Consider the following 15,911-nt stretch of genomic DNA (forward strand, 5'->3'; position numbering starts at 1 on the left):
AAAAGTGTAAATCTCATGATATTGTCCTATTTTAATATTCTATAATATTTCACAACAGAGATCATGTAGTGGTCACGGTCAGTATGTTACATTTGTTATAATTTTTTTTTTTTTTAAATAGAATAACATGACAAAAATGTACTTCCAAAATGATAAACAGATCCTACTAATATGCAACGAGATAAGGTCATGTGAAAACAAAGTGTCATACTCCTGTTTGAAACATTTATTGTTGCATAATGCCTATAGTACTTTTTGACTGTATAAATACTGTATACACTGTGCAATATTCAGTATATTGCATTCCGAACAAAGCCTTTTTTGGCGTTTATCCTATACAATCTCTGTCAGGGACTTCAGAGCTGAATTAGCTCTGTTAGAATGAGCGTTTGTGTTATGCTTTTAATTTTTATTCATTTATTTTTCTATCTTGACCTGGTTATTTCTGCAGCCAAGGGCCTGTATTCGTACACCTCAGGTAAAGACGCTGCCTGCATGTTCACACTGATCCTTTGGGTTTTACCGTGTGTTTTTAAACTGGATCCACCCTGCTCGCCTTCTCACTTCCGTGAAAAACGAAACAGAAGTGGCCCATGTCCCCAAACTGCCACACTTTCCCACAATGCCCTCTGATTCTCCCCAGTGCTGCTGGTTTTCCCTCTCTACTGCAGATCAATCCAACCTTCATATAAAATTACAGTACTCGACAGACTTTATCTGTTAATGGTTAGTGGGGTTTGCTAAATCATGCATTACTATTGCTTATACTTTGGGTTAGGGATTTCAACAAACCCCTTACCCCAAGTATTACAGTTCGGCGCATTACTCATCCCGCACTGTTTGTGCTATGGACATGAATAATACAGTACTCAAATCATGCGGCTTGTTAAGTAGAGGTGCTATTAATTTTATAAGTGATCTGGCTACAGGTTTTCCACTTAAAACAGGCAAAAAATCCTATAGAGTTAAATTAAAGGAGTAACCCAAACCATATAGCAACGCCTTGGCAACATCCACCCAGAACGCTGTAGCATTATGTCGGCAAGATTTGCATGGACAAGTACCACTCATATTTTCAAGTCTCTTGTTTTCGTTTTGTTGTTTGACTTGTTCTCTCTTTGTAGTGGCTAGCTCTGTGTAGCTTTGATGAATAATATCATCTAAAAGCAGAACATTTTCCAGGTTGTATTTTGTGTCACTCACCTTTTGTGTGTTGCATCCTAATTTGAATTGGTTAGTTAATTTTTCTTTAAGAGTGAGTTTTCTTGTTGTTGTTGTTTATTTGTTTTTTTGTTTGGGGGGGTTGCTGTTTGGTTTTCTACATACAGCACCTGTTTTTTTGTGAAATCCCTCAAAGAGACGAAAGCACAAAAAGTCTCTACAAATCACTTTTGTTAGATTGAACCAGCCATTTTCTCTTTATAGTGAGCTATTTGATCATGAACACATTTTTTTTTACAGACTGTGATGACGCATATTTGCCTTATTTGCAGCGTAAATCTAGCATAAATCTTTCTTTTTAATTACATTTTCAGTAATTTGGAGCAAATAGTTAAGATATTTCTTAGGGGTGAACCAATATGGATTTTTTTTGGGCTGATACGATACCGAATCTAACCAAATTTAGTGCAAATTTACATCATTATTTTAAGGGATGCACCAATATGACATTTTAATGGCTGATACTGATATTTTCCCACTTACTAACTAAAAGCTATTTTAATGCTTTCACAATAAATAATTTCCATTGAGCATGCAATGAATCAGTTGAACACATGACAAGATAACACAATACAAGATGAGTACACAATAAAAAAAAAAGATTAAAAGATGTGGGGAAAAAGTAATTTAGCAAAAAAAATTATATTAAGTAAATTCGACATGCTTAACTTCAGTTACTTTGGTAGGTATTTCTTTATATTACACAAAGAAGAAAAAAATAATAAACTTTATACAACACAATGAATTTACGTAATTAGTTATGAATTAACCATCTGTTTTTCATACCAGAGTCATGCTTATGACCATTATGCCGATGGTTTTAATTTGGCCAGTAATTGTCCGATAAATATTGTTGGGCAATGCATCGGTGCATCAATAAATATTCTTTGTGTTATATTACCATGCCATTATTTAAAAAAGTTACTGTGTAGTTACATTAAAGGTATAGTTCACCCAAAAATTTTAATTCTCTCATAATTTACTCGCCCTCATGCCATCCCAGATGTGACTTTTGTTTCTTCTGCAGAACACAAACAAAGATTTTTAGAAGAATATCTCACCTCTGTTGGTCCTCACAGTGCAAGTGAATGGTGACCAGAACTCAGTGTGTCCTAAAAAGCAAATAAAGGCAGCATAAAAGTAATCCATACGACTCCAATGATTAAATCCATATCTACAGATGCGATATGACAGGTGTTGTGAGAAACAGATCAATATTAAAGTCCTTTTTTACTATAAATATCCAGCTTTGACCAGCCCCAACCAGTAGTTGATGATATGCACGAAGAATGCAGTTCACCAAAAAAAAAGAAGAATGTGAACGTGAAAGTCAAAGTGGAGATTTATAGTAATAAAGGACTTACATATTGATCTTTTTCTCACCCACACCTATCATATCGCTTCTGAATATATGGATTTAACTACTGGAGTCTTATGGATTACTTTTATCCTGCCTTTAGGTGCTTTTTTGGACCTTCAGTGTTCTGGCCACCATTCACTTGCACTGAATGGACCTACAGAGCTGAGATATTCTTCTAAAAATCTTCTTTGTGTTCTGCAGAAGAAAGAAAGTCATACACATCTGGAATGGCATGAGGGTGAGTAAATTATGAGATCATTTTCCTTTTTGGGTGAACTATCCCTTTAAATTTGACATCTTTCTCTCTTCTGACTGCCATATTTCTTTTTCTCTTTTAGTGGAATTTTTTCTTTTATTGTTGGAGAAAATGGGAACGCAAAAAATGTATTTGCTGTGATCTACCATTCATCGCTATAGAAGTTTATCCCACTGTAAATTGCTCTAAGACCGGAAATGTGGAAAGGTTCTATTGATTTTTAACCCAGTTGAGTGAACTGTGCAAATGTTACAGTTGCTATTGTAAACACTCAATACGCTCAAAATTATAGCGCCTTCCTTTGTTTTTCTGATTAATTCATCATTTTACTGACACTGATGCACTACAGTGCATAACTAAAGTTTTCATTTCTAACTTGACATGATGTCTTAAAGGTGGTCATGTTGTGAGACACTGATAAAACGGTAAGACTGAAATAATAATGCAAATGGAATGCAAGCATACGTTCTGTGGCTGGGATTCATTTTAAATTTGTGAATTTATGTTTCGTTTTAGAGATAGCGACAGAGATAGATTGACTGATTTATAGAATGTGTAAAGAAATGAGAAAAGGTTTATTGTGTGGTTTTCATCCCTGTAAAAGCACAAGTGTCAGAGACTGTAGGCTGTAGTTCTGTAACACAGTACGACAGATTAGCTTTAATTCTCAAGAGCTGAATGACGGAGAGGCCGCCTCATAGTGTCAAACTCAGCAAACGTCAGCGCTATGGGCTGAGGGATGACACACTCAGCTCGGTTTAGTCCACTTGATTGAAACGAAGGGAAAAGAAGATCTATTTTCTCACCTAATACAGCACTCAAACTGCCTCACTCTTGCTTTGTGTTGCTGACAGCGATTTAGAAGAGAGAGAGATATAAATATGACATGTTTGGTTATCTATAAGTAGCCTGAAATAAACAGGTACTCCAAGTACAGATAGCTTCTTTACCACTTGATATAAACATCAGAGAGGAAGATCAGTGAACAGCCATGGTTGTCAGTTGCAGTTAGACTAGCTCTGCTTTAAAACTTGAACTGTCTTCTTGGACGCAGTTCAGACCAAACGCATTCTTGTGCTCAAGCTCAGCGAAACGATCTGAATAGAACACAGGTGTCTCAGGACGTGCTTTCAAAGGTTCTTCTTAACTTTAAACAATGTCTAAACAACAGGAGGCTTTTGCGCAAGGCGCTGAAAAAATACGTTCCTCCAGCACATGTTTACAATGGAAAAACAGCACAGACGAACAGAAAAACATGTTTGAAGTTAACGACCACTTAGACAGCATTTTAAGGGCTCATAGGTACTCCAGATATGATAGCTGTTCCAAAAGGTATGCAGCGACACTATGCTGTCTTCTAAGATAATGTATAAAAAACTATAAATACTTATTAATTAAATTAATTAAATACTGAAAATGATCAATAAAAATGGTTCAGTGTGATTAAAAATTGGCTTTTTATCTAATATATTTAGGTGCTATTTATTTTTAGACTTAATAGAGATTTGGGTCATTAGCTTACCATTAGCAAATAAATATGTGTGTGTGTGTGTGTGTGTGTGTGTGTGTGTGTGTGTATATATATATATATATATATATATATATATATAGTATACAACATGGTAGCATTTGTTGTACTTTAATTTATGCTGATTTAAATTTGGAGTAAAATGTGCCTGATTGTCATGCAATCAATGTGACAATGCAAAAAATCTTAATTTTCTAAAATAGGCCTAATTTTTTTATGCCAAATAAATAAATGTAAAATTAATAACATATATTTATATTTTTTTGTTTTTCTATTGATTTTGGGGTGAAATGTGACCTGGACCATCCCCATATTCTAAATAGTCACTTATGAACATTTGCAGATGGAATATGCTGACTTTTTTTTGGTGCATTCTCTGTGCTGATTTTGAGGGGAAATCTGCGGAATTCTGCAAAAAGGATTTCAAAATGGTAAAATGTGTTAAATGGAGCTAAAAGTACTACACTCTTATTGGCAGCTGAAAGCATCATGCAGTTATGTAATAAACATGAAAGGGGTGGGAATGTGCAGAACTTTAATGAATGACAGATGTCACAATTCTGAGTTCTGCATGCATAGATTCTGTCTGGGCCTGCTTAAGATGCTCCACTTCAGTTATAATGCTGCCTTAAAATGCAGCTGTCTATGTATTAGACAGCATGGCGTCTCACTAGGTTTTGGTGCAGATCTAGTACTGTATGTTGACCACAATGAGTGTTATAGTACAGAAAACACCTTAACATCAATCCTTAGTTCACAACCTGCTGCAAAATCTTGGAAGAGCCACATTCCATTAACCAGACTTAACTGTAGCAACACTTCCCTTTTGTCTCTCTTTCTCTCCTGTAGGGTCCCAGAGAATCAGCGACAGCGAGTTCTCTGACTATGACTGTGAGGATGGCTTTGGCGTTGTGTCAGGTAAGACGGTAGCAGGATCATAGTGCAACAATACTGTCTGACGGAGGTGATAGAGATTTTCTGCCAGATTCTTTCAATATGAAGTCATTCTCTGCAGCTGCTTTTCACTGACTCTTGAGGACAAACACCTCACAGATTAAGCAGGGTCCATTACTGTAACGTAGAACGCTCCAAATGCTAGTAAAATCTGGATTTGACAAGAAAATAAAACCAGTTGGTCTGTATCTTTGGGACCATGGAAGAAAATGTACTTCCTCCTCTAGTGGATTTAGTTATTCTTGGTCATTAAGAAGTTTATGTATTTAGATGCATTTTATGTTGCTGCGGCTATCATTTTTAGGACTCTCCATAGACATAATGATTTTTATACTGTAGGAACTATAGATTCTATCCCCTAACCCTAACTCTTCCCCTAAACATAACCCTCACAAAAACTTTCTGCACTATTACATTTTCAAAAAAACATAATTTAGTATGTTTTTTAAGCGATTTAAATTATGGGGACACTAGAAATGTCCTCATAAAACACATTTATAGCATAATACCCTTGTAATTACCAGTTTGTAACCTAAAACAATGTCCTCATAAACCACCCAAACCTGTACACACACACACACATACACGCACACACACTTTTTAAAATTCCAGTCGTGCTCTTTGTGAGAGGGAAACCCTCCCTCCATCTCTCTCTCTCTTTTTCATTGATTTTGGCTCTGTCTCCGTGCCGCTTGTAAAGTGCTGATGCGGTGCTTTCCGCCTGTAGGAGATGATTAGCATTCAGAGGAATCAGAGGAGTTGCTTTCTGGGCCCTATGTTTACCAGCGGCTCATTTATTGCAGCATGATGCATGGGTGCTGATGCTGGTACAGGTCACATTCAGATGAGAATTTGTGTGTGTATGCGTGTACATCTGTGTATGAACAGGACAGACAAACCTAACTAATGTTACATGTACAGTATTAGATACAATATCTCCAACACCTAGTGGGCTGCCCACCCTGACCATTTCAAGGAATAATAATAATAAAAATGGGTGCACTTTATAATAAAGTTCCATTTGTTAACATTAGTAAATGCATTAGGTATCATGAACTAACAATGAACAAAATGTCTTTTTTACAGTGTTTATTAATCTTTGAAAATGTCAGTTAATAAAAATACAATTGTTCATTGTTGTCTAGTTTTTCATTATAATACAGTATGATACAGTATTATTATTACTTTGAGGATTTGTTGTATATAACAAGTAGTAATATATAGTAATATATAATAGTAATATATTTTAATTAAAATATATCTTATTTACTTTACTTTCACTTAGAGCTTATATTCTAGTGCTGCAGTGTATTGTTCATCATGTTGCAAAAGGCTGTATTTTATGTAAGCATCATAGGCAACATTCATAACAGTAACAGTAAACATACAAGGTATGGCAGCCCCTCAGCATACTAGAGCAGAAGGGAAAAAAAAAACTTTGCCGTTTATCATACGCTGAAAATTTGCTTGGTGCAGAATAATCTGGAATAATGTTAAACATTGTAACAATCACCTCTTTGCAACCTGAACTTGTTCAAACGTTAAATCTTTGTGACACCTGCGCTAAAAACAATCTAGACACAGTGCAACGAATGAAACAGAATGCAGGTGTCTCGACGTGCGTTTTTGAGACCTGAAGTTATTTTTAACTAGACACAGTGTCTAAAAATGTGCCGATCCTGTGTGAGACACTGAAGAAACAGCGAGACATGGTGCAGCAGTCAAGGACGTTCATTTTGTTTACATTGGAAAACAATGTAAAAACAGAGCAGACTCACACAAAAACGCATGCGGTGTGAACAGCCCCTAACTCATGGGCGAAACAAGTTCAGAAGTCCTGTATATTTTTTCATAAATTACAAACCCAAACCCAAAGTCCTACCTGAAAAACTGACCCAAACCCAACAGACCTCTAACATGAACCACTCTAAGAGCGCTGACAACAGTGTATTCGCGCGTGTACCCAGAAAATCATGTCACCCCTCGACGCCCGGGGCCCCACAAAATTGCGTGGTTTGTACGGTGGTTAAAACCACTACTACAGAACCTAAACTTGCTACATTGATTTTAGGAGAAGTAAATGCTTCTATGCTGTTACACAGTGTCTGTCCAAGTTATATTAGGATGTGAATACTAAGATTGCATTAGCTAATTTTGCTCCACCATTTTCAGCTTGTTTACAGTTTTCTGAGCAATTCATGATAAAACCTCAAATTAGAAGCTTTCGGAAAGACACAATTTCCCTCTTCAAACATCTCTTTGATTCATTGTTCTACCTTCTGCCTATTTAAATGTGTGATACAGGCAGTTGAACGTCAGTCTTTTGTAATCATGTGAGGCACTGACCTTAGTGTGGCCGCTCTGAATGCCGGGTAATGAAATGCCATCAGGCTGAGTGAGCTGACGACTCTTGCATGGGAAAAAGTCATTATTCTGGATTTGGTTGTGAAAGCTGTTTTCTCATTTAATGGGAGAAGTTAATTCAGTGGCTGGAACATGTTGGCTTTTAAAAACAAGTCTGAATGTGATTTGAAAGTAGTCATTGGGGTAACACTGCAGAATAGTGCATGATAATAAATAACCAAAAATAGTCTAAATTGATATGTACAGTACTGAACAGTGGTAAATAAATATTCCAGTGTGATTAGATATTTGTACATGAAAGAATAGAATGATTGAAAATCAGTATTGCAATTGCAAGTAAAAATATTTTAATATTTTTTGCTTTAAAAGATTATTTAATTTGCCTCTTCAAAAACCATGCAAACTACATGTTTTGTGCAAAGAGATGTAAATGTGTAGTTACAGGAAATATGTAGTTTACATATAAGATGGACATGAACTGTTTTTTCTCAGTATAGTTTTAATTTTAATTTTTCCAAAATATTATTTTTAGTCTATTCAACATCAGTTGAATAGACTAAAAATAATAATAATAATAATAATATATATATATAATATATATATATATATATATATATATATATATATATATATATATATATATATATAATATTTAATAGAATTGTCATATTTTAGATGCATATTTTAGATAAATGGTAACCATTTTTATTAAGTTTTTCAGCATCACTTAATTTCACAAATAGTCCTGCGGTGTCACAAATGAATTTTTATGAATGAAAAGTACAAATATTTCATTCTCTTAAATAATATGAGGTCATAAAAACTAAATAGCGTATTGATTACTGTATTTTGAAGATTTGGATTTCAATATCTTTGTTGCTACAGATGATTAGCATGAAAACTTTCACAGTTAACTCCATGTCTTTCTTTCTTTACAGACCATAGAAATGGTAGGGACCTCCAGAGCTCCACCCTCTCTGTGCCTGAGCAGGTCTTATCGTCCAATCATTGCTCTCGTTCAGCAGACATCAACCGGGCACGGTCTCGTTCGCCTAGCGTGCCACCTTCTCAGAGGTAAAAAAAAATCTCTTGTCCTCTCCTGAGGTTAAAGAAATCAAACATTTATTTGATAGCTTTTTCTAATATTTTTAATTTTTTTTAATCATAAAAATCTGAACCTAAGTTTAAGCATTTTTAATTATGTAAAAAACAGTAGTGACAAGTTACTTAGGGTTTTCTAGCAAGTAAGCTTTAGAAAATAAATATATTTGCACTTTAAAGGGGTCATATTCTACACTTTTTTAGAATTTAATGTTTTTAATAGTCTACTATTAAATGTAATGCTTTTTTTTTAAAATAGTACACCTATAAATATGTAGTTATTTATTTTTCCATGACCTTTTAATGAGCTCATAGTTGTGACATCATAACCATCAAGACATCTTAGCATTTTCAAAAATGGTCTTGGTTGACTGAGGAGGAACATTTGAAACATTGTGAAAAATAGAGGATGTATTAATAGTAGATGAAACTCTTTTATTTTAAAAGTTTTCCATTAAATGACCCCTTTAATGGCATTATCATAACATTACATTTTAAAATAATCTGTACTCTTGATGTGGTTAGACATGTGCATGTTGGTGTCATTGAAGAGTAACCACATTTCCTCCAAATAAAGGGATTTGGGTTCACCCCTCTATCATCAGCTCCAACGAAAACCTGATCCTCTTTCTCTCCCCTCAAATCTCTCCATCATTTCTATTCTCTCCATGTGCCTGCAGTCATTTTCTCACCTTACCTCGAACTCGACACAGTCAGCCTCATGACACTCAGCTGATGGAGCTCAGGTAGAGCCATATTCCTCCCGACGTTCGTCCCTATTAACTTCCCTGCTAGAAACTACTACTAACACATCACGGTTCCTCAAACCCTGACTCCCTCTAATTTTAAAGGAATAGTTCCTTTATGAACATTCTTTAATAATTTACTCACCCTCATGGTGTTCCCAACCCATATGACTTCTTTCTTCTCTGGAACAACAAAAGGAGATGTTTTAATAAATATCCCAATCCGTGTTTTCAATACAATGGTGCAGTTTATAGTGATTTACTTTAAAGCCTTAAATAGGATGCAAAAGTACCGTAAAAGTAGTCCATGTGGCCTGTTATGGAGTGGTGCTGAGAAGACGTGAGTTAACGACCATCCTAAAGTTTTCAAGTAATAATCCTTCAAACCTACTTAAAACGTTGATATTTCTCATGTAATTAGTTAAGAAAAGTACAACAACGAAAATGGCACCGAAAAAGAAGAACAAAACCCAAGAGAAAATAGATAATGAAACACAAGAGATGTCACAGGATCCTGACCACGCGGACGAACTAAGAGAGATGGAGGAAGATGATGACTTTGAGTCTACCAGAGTAACTGAACTGAACCCCAACAATGCAGATGTTCTACAAGCTATTAAAGAAATGGAAAGATTACAAATAAAATCGATGGTGTTATTTCAGTGATCAAAGAGGTAACGTGAAGGAGTGAAAGAGGCCGAAGAACGCATCTCCAGCATGGAGGATGAAATCGTTCAAATCCGTGCTCACGCGAACACCTTAGAGTCTCAAGTTAAAGCATTGACAGAGAAGGTTGATGACATGGAGAACAGAAATTGACACAACAACGTAAGGTTGGTTGGTTTGCCGGAGAAAGAAGAGGGAAGTGATGCGTGTGCGTTTTTGGAGACCTGGCTTCCAAAAATATTGGAAATGAACATGAGTACACCATAGAACACGCACATAGAGTGGGTCCACAACGAAGCATGGGCAACCAAAACAACAGATTAGATGCTAAAATGCTGCCAAGAACAATAATTGTGAGGTTCCTGAACTTCCAACAAAAAGAGCAGGTGTTTAGAGCGGCCAGGACCAAGGGGACTATTTCATACAAGGAACATTCTCTTCGATTCCATTTGGATGTTTCCACAGATGATCACAGGAAGCAGAGAGCTTACGATGGAGTGCGACAAAAGTTACGAGACAGGGGAATCAGTAAACACAGGATCATCTACACTGCCCGTTTACTTGTTACACACCGAGAGAAATCCAGGCTGTTCGAGACACCAGTTGAAGTAGAAAACTTCATCGAAGACTTAGAAAAGGAGGGAAGGAAGGCCAAAGTCGGCTGAAGCAGCATGGTTTCAAACGAACATTGATTTAAACTATTCGATATACATGCCACAACTGTTTTTTTGTTTTGTTTTTTTCTTCTTCTCTGAGCAGGGACTTGACTGAAAATAACATGTTCATTCATGTGGAAATGTTGGTTCAATATTTACAGTAGTTCAACAGATTCTGAATTTTGAAAGTTTTATGATAATATGAGAATATTACAGTGTACACTTTTTTCAAGACAGGTGGGAGTAGTAACACGAATAGGGTTGGAATAACAGAGATAAAAGTGACAGTACCTGATAGTTCCTCATGGGTATGTGGACCAAACAATATGGGGATTGATTCAGTAGCATGTATACTACTGGGGGCATTAGGAATGTTGTTTAATGTATCTTAACATTATGTGCATAATATTTATGAGTCTGTTAAAGAGAATATGCTTCTTAATAAGAAATGTAAAGGATGATGGGGGACATGGGGAATGTGAAATTCCTAACCTGGAATTGTAGAGGACTGGGCAATATAAAAAAAAAAATAAAATAAAAAAATAAAGCAGGTAATGGACCGAATTAAATTATTACAGGCAAAAATAGATTATTTTCAAGAAACCTGCATGGTAAAAAGTGATATAATTAGGATTCGTAGGAGATGGCAAGGACAAGTATTTGCAACCTGTCATTCTTCTAATGCGAGAGGGGTGATGATTCTAATCCATAAGACAATTCCAATACAGGTTCAAAAGGTAACTAAGGATCCAGTAGGAAGATTTATTATTTTAGAGAGTTTTATTTTCTCAGATAAGATAAATCTAATTAATATATATGGTCCAAATTATGACAATCCAAATGTTTTCAATGATTTATTTATGTTAACTGCTAGCTTGCCAGGGCACTACCTTATAGCAGGGGATATTAATTGTGTGCTAGACCCAACTTAAGGTCGTTCCACTGGAATTGATAATACACACAATAAATGCAGGAAACTTATCCAGGACTTCATGAAGGATCTTAATTTATTAGATGTTTAGAGACACCTGAACCCTAGTTCAGTATCCTATTCATGTTATTCAGGCATGCATCAAACATACTCACGTATAGATTATTTTTTAGTATCTGCACAAATTCTTAATAAAATAACAGATTTTAAATACCACAGTATAGTCATATCTGACCATGCAGCAGTATCCCTATTATATAACAATACAAAATTGATGAGGGACACTCTTAAATGGTGCTTTCAGATGGGATGGCTTCAGGACCCAGAGTTCATAGAATTTTGGAGTAAACAAATCGACTTTTATTTTGAAACTAATACATCTGAAACCTCAGCTTGTTAGATGGGAAGCATTTAAAACTTTTATCCAAGGTCATATTATTAAAATCCAAACAAGAAATGAAACAATTAGATGATCAGATTGAAAAAATAGAAAATTATATTTTCCATAACGTTACTGACACAGCAGATGCTAATGAGAAATTATTGTTACTCAGGAATCAATACAACAAATTGTCAGCATGTAAAGCAGCAGCAAATGTTTTGAGGTTAAAACAAAATTTGTATGAACATGGGGATAAAGTAGGACAGCTTCTTGCATGGCAGATTTGACAATAACAAACTGAGCGTGCTATCATTACAATTGAAAGACCAACAGGAAATATAGTAGATCCAGTAGAAATTAATGAAGCATTTAGAAATTATAATAAAAACTGTATAGTTCGGAGTGCTCTTCAAATCTGAATATGCAGACACAATTCTTAGTCTAGTTTAGGTTTATCTCAGATTTCAAATGAAGATAAGAACAAATTAGATGAAGGCATTGATTCTATAAAGTCAGGGAAAACAGCGGGTCCAGATGGCCTTCCCATAGAAATCTATAAGAAATTCTTAGAAAAACTGTTAAATCCCTTCCTAAAAATTATATTAGAGGCAAACCATGAAGGCCTTCTTCCGGCATCGATGAGAGGTGTGTTAATTACATAATTACCAAAAACAGGAAAAACAAACACAAGATGTGAAAATATGCGCCCCATCAGCCTGTTAAATTCTGACACAAAAATACAATGTAAAGTTTTGGCTAGGCGAGTAGAAGGTATACTGCCAAATTTGATAGGAGAAGATCAAAATGGTTTTATACAACGTAGATAAGGATTTCACAATGTTCGTAGAGTTCTTAACATTCTTCATGAACAGAGGGGTGAACATCCTGGTTACTTGCGTAACCTCCATTCCCTGATGGAGGGAACGAGATGTTGTGTCGATGTAGTGACACTAGGGGTCATTCTTGGGAGCCCGAAACACCTCTGGTCTTTGATAAAAGGCCAATGAAAATTTGCGAGTGGTATTTGCATACCACTCCCCCGGACATACGGGTATAAAAGGAGCTGGTATGCAACCACTCATTCAGGTTTTGTGCTGAGGAGCCGAGACAAGGTCCCGGCCATTTCAGCAGGGAGTTCAGCGTTGTGGCAGGAGGGACGCACCAGGCCAACACGAGTGTCGAATGGCCCTTCGGGGACAAGTCGACTGCCCAAAAGATAGAGACCGTGGCCTCTTATCCTTTTTTTTTTTTCTCTCCCCCAAAAAAAGGAATTAACCAACTGGGGCCACCAGGTCTACGTCGGGGGGGTGTCCCTCCCAAGGGGAAGACACAGTGGAGACCACAGCCCGCCCAGAAGGGGGGGTATTTTGAGTGGAAATATGTCACATGGTCTTGCCGAACTTTGTCGGAAGTATATCATGTGGAGAAGTCCCATGCTAGGTCCTACCCAACGGGGGAGGAGTTTCTATAAACATGGTGACTGGGGCAGAGGGGCACAAGGTCCCTGTGTGCACACAACACATCCCAAGAGTGAGCTAAGATTAGCCAATCGTCGAGATAGTTGAGGATGCGAATGTCCACTTCCCTTAGCGGGGCAAGGGCGACCTTCGTGAAGACGCGAGGGGACAAGGACAGGCCGAAGGGGAGGACCTTGTACTGATACGCCTGACCCTCGAATGCAAATCGCAGGAAGGGTCTGTATTGAGGTAGAATCGAGACATGGAATTATGTGTCCTTCAGGTCTACCGCTGCGAACCAATCTTGATGCCGGATGCTCACTAGAATGCGTTTTTGCGTAAGCATCTTGAACGTGAGTCTGTGTAAAGCCCGGTTCAGTACTCGCAGGTCTAAGATTGGCTGCAACCCACCGCCTTTTTTCGGTACAATGAAGTAGGGGCTGTAAAACCCCTTCATCTTGGCCGGAGGGACAGGCTCTATCATATCCTTCCATAGGAGGGTAGTGATCTCAGTGTGCAAGGTAGCAGCGTTCTCACCCTTCACCGAGGTGAAGTGGATGCCGCTGAACCTGGGCGGATGCCTGGCGGACTGAATCGCGTAGCCGAGTCGGACGGTCCGGATCAGCCATCACAACGGGTTGGAGAGCGCAAGCCATGCGTCCAAGCTCCGGGCGAGGGGGACCAAGTGGACAATCTCGTCGGACGTACCAGCGGGTGGGGCCTCACGGCGGGGCGGAGCCTGAGGTGCCACGCCGTGTTGTGGCCGTGCTGAGTTCAGGGACATCGAAGCACTTACCTGGCTCCTTGTGATCATCCCCAGAACAGCCTGGGATGGGGGAGGAAGAGGCCTGTCCTCATGACCCATGGAGACTGTCACATCGGGGGCAGATTTGTGCCACAGCTGGGCGTGCAGGGGTGGGGAGACCGCCGCTGGAGCGCCAAACCTGCCAAAATGGAATGGTGGATGGTGGTCGTGATGATGGCCGTGCACACCGGGTATGTGACCCAGGGAACAAGGAAACCGCTCTTTTGCTGAACTCTTGGGTGCCGCAGCCACATGGGCATGTGGCGAAATTAAATGAAAAGGCAACAAAAGCTTGTCCTCCTGGGCCTGCACCGGGGAATGGAGTGGTCTGTTTACCAGCTCCAAAGCAGTGGGTTTCATCGTCCCTGGGTCGGCCATCTCAGGGGCGCTTCGAAGCCTTTCGCGGGTTCTTGGCAGCCGGCCGTGAGATGGGTGGCGTCTGCTTACTGCAGTGGACTCCATGCCGGGGCCATGCCACAGGGGCAGTCACCGCAGGGGGATGCCCTTGGTGACAAGCAGGATCTTGAGCCGTGCCGGTGCAGGATGTGCCGGATAGACTCTGTCTGCTGCTTCACCACCGAGAACTGCTGGGCAAAGTCCTCGACAGTGTCGCCGAATAGGCTGACCTGGGAAATGGGGGCAGCAAGGAACCGTGCCTTGTCAGCCTCTCCCATCTCGACCAAATTGAGCCAAAGGTGGCGCTCCTGGACCACCAAGGTGGACATCGCCCTTCGTTGCCCGGAGAGTGAGGTCGGTCGCCGAGCGCAGCTCCTGCATCAATCCCGGGGTGGAACTACCCTCGTGCAGTTCCTTTAGCGCCTTGGCTTGGTGGATTTGCAGGAGAGCCATGGTGTGCAGGGCAGAGGCGGCTTGTCCAGCGGCACTGTAGGCTTTGGCCATCGGGGATGACGTAAACCTACAGGCCTTGGACAGGAGCTTTGGGCACCCGCGCCAGATGGCGGCGCTCTGCGGGCATAGGTGCACCGCGAGCGCCTTATCCACCGGGGGAATCGCCGAATAGCCCCTGACCGCCCCACCATCGAGGGTAGTGAGGGCGGGGGAGCTGAAAGATCGGGACCGGGCAGTTAAAGGTGCCTCCCAAGACCTTGTCAGCTCCTCGTGCACTTCCGGGAAGAAAGGAACTGGGTGGGCCGTGGCGTGGCTGTGAGTGGCGGAGGGTTCCACTCTAGCCTGACGCTCGCGGCTGCCTGGGAAAGCATGTCCGTAATTTCTGCATCAGCCTGTGACTGGGTGACCGTACCCGAGGGGGGGAGCCCAGCTGAGGCTTCCGCATCCGACGAGCCCGCTCTCCGATGCTGCGCTCGAGAGCTCTTCAGATTTGCGGGCTCCGAACAAGAGGTCGAACTCGCCGTGAGACGAGCTGGCGGACTCATCTGGAAGCCCGATCAGGGCAGATGAGCGTGCTGGGGAATAAGAGGTCCGTGGGGGGATACCCGGCGGAGGTGGTCCCACTGGGGTCCCCA

General features: G+C 39.6%; 1 protein-coding gene across 9 annotated transcripts in view; it reads left to right on the forward strand.

Annotated features, from left to right (window-relative positions):
* rims2a (regulating synaptic membrane exocytosis 2a) overlaps nt 1–15,911 on the forward strand; it is a 229,782-nt gene that overhangs the window by 132,140 nt on the left and 81,731 nt on the right. For all 9 annotated transcript variants that reach the window (XM_051719122.1, XM_051719129.1, XM_051719130.1 and 6 more), the window contains 3 exons: nt 5,215–5,283; nt 8,622–8,757; nt 9,465–9,530. In XM_051719122.1, the coding sequence (XP_051575082.1) occupies nt 5,215–5,283; nt 8,622–8,757; nt 9,465–9,530 (271 nt within the window). The remainder of the gene's footprint in view (nt 1–5,214; nt 5,284–8,621; nt 8,758–9,464; nt 9,531–15,911) is intronic.

The sequence above is a fragment of the Myxocyprinus asiaticus genome, chromosome 15 (genome assembly GCF_019703515.2).
Source record: "Myxocyprinus asiaticus isolate MX2 ecotype Aquarium Trade chromosome 15, UBuf_Myxa_2, whole genome shotgun sequence".
Lineage (NCBI taxonomy): Eukaryota > Metazoa > Chordata > Actinopteri > Cypriniformes > Catostomidae > Myxocyprinus > Myxocyprinus asiaticus.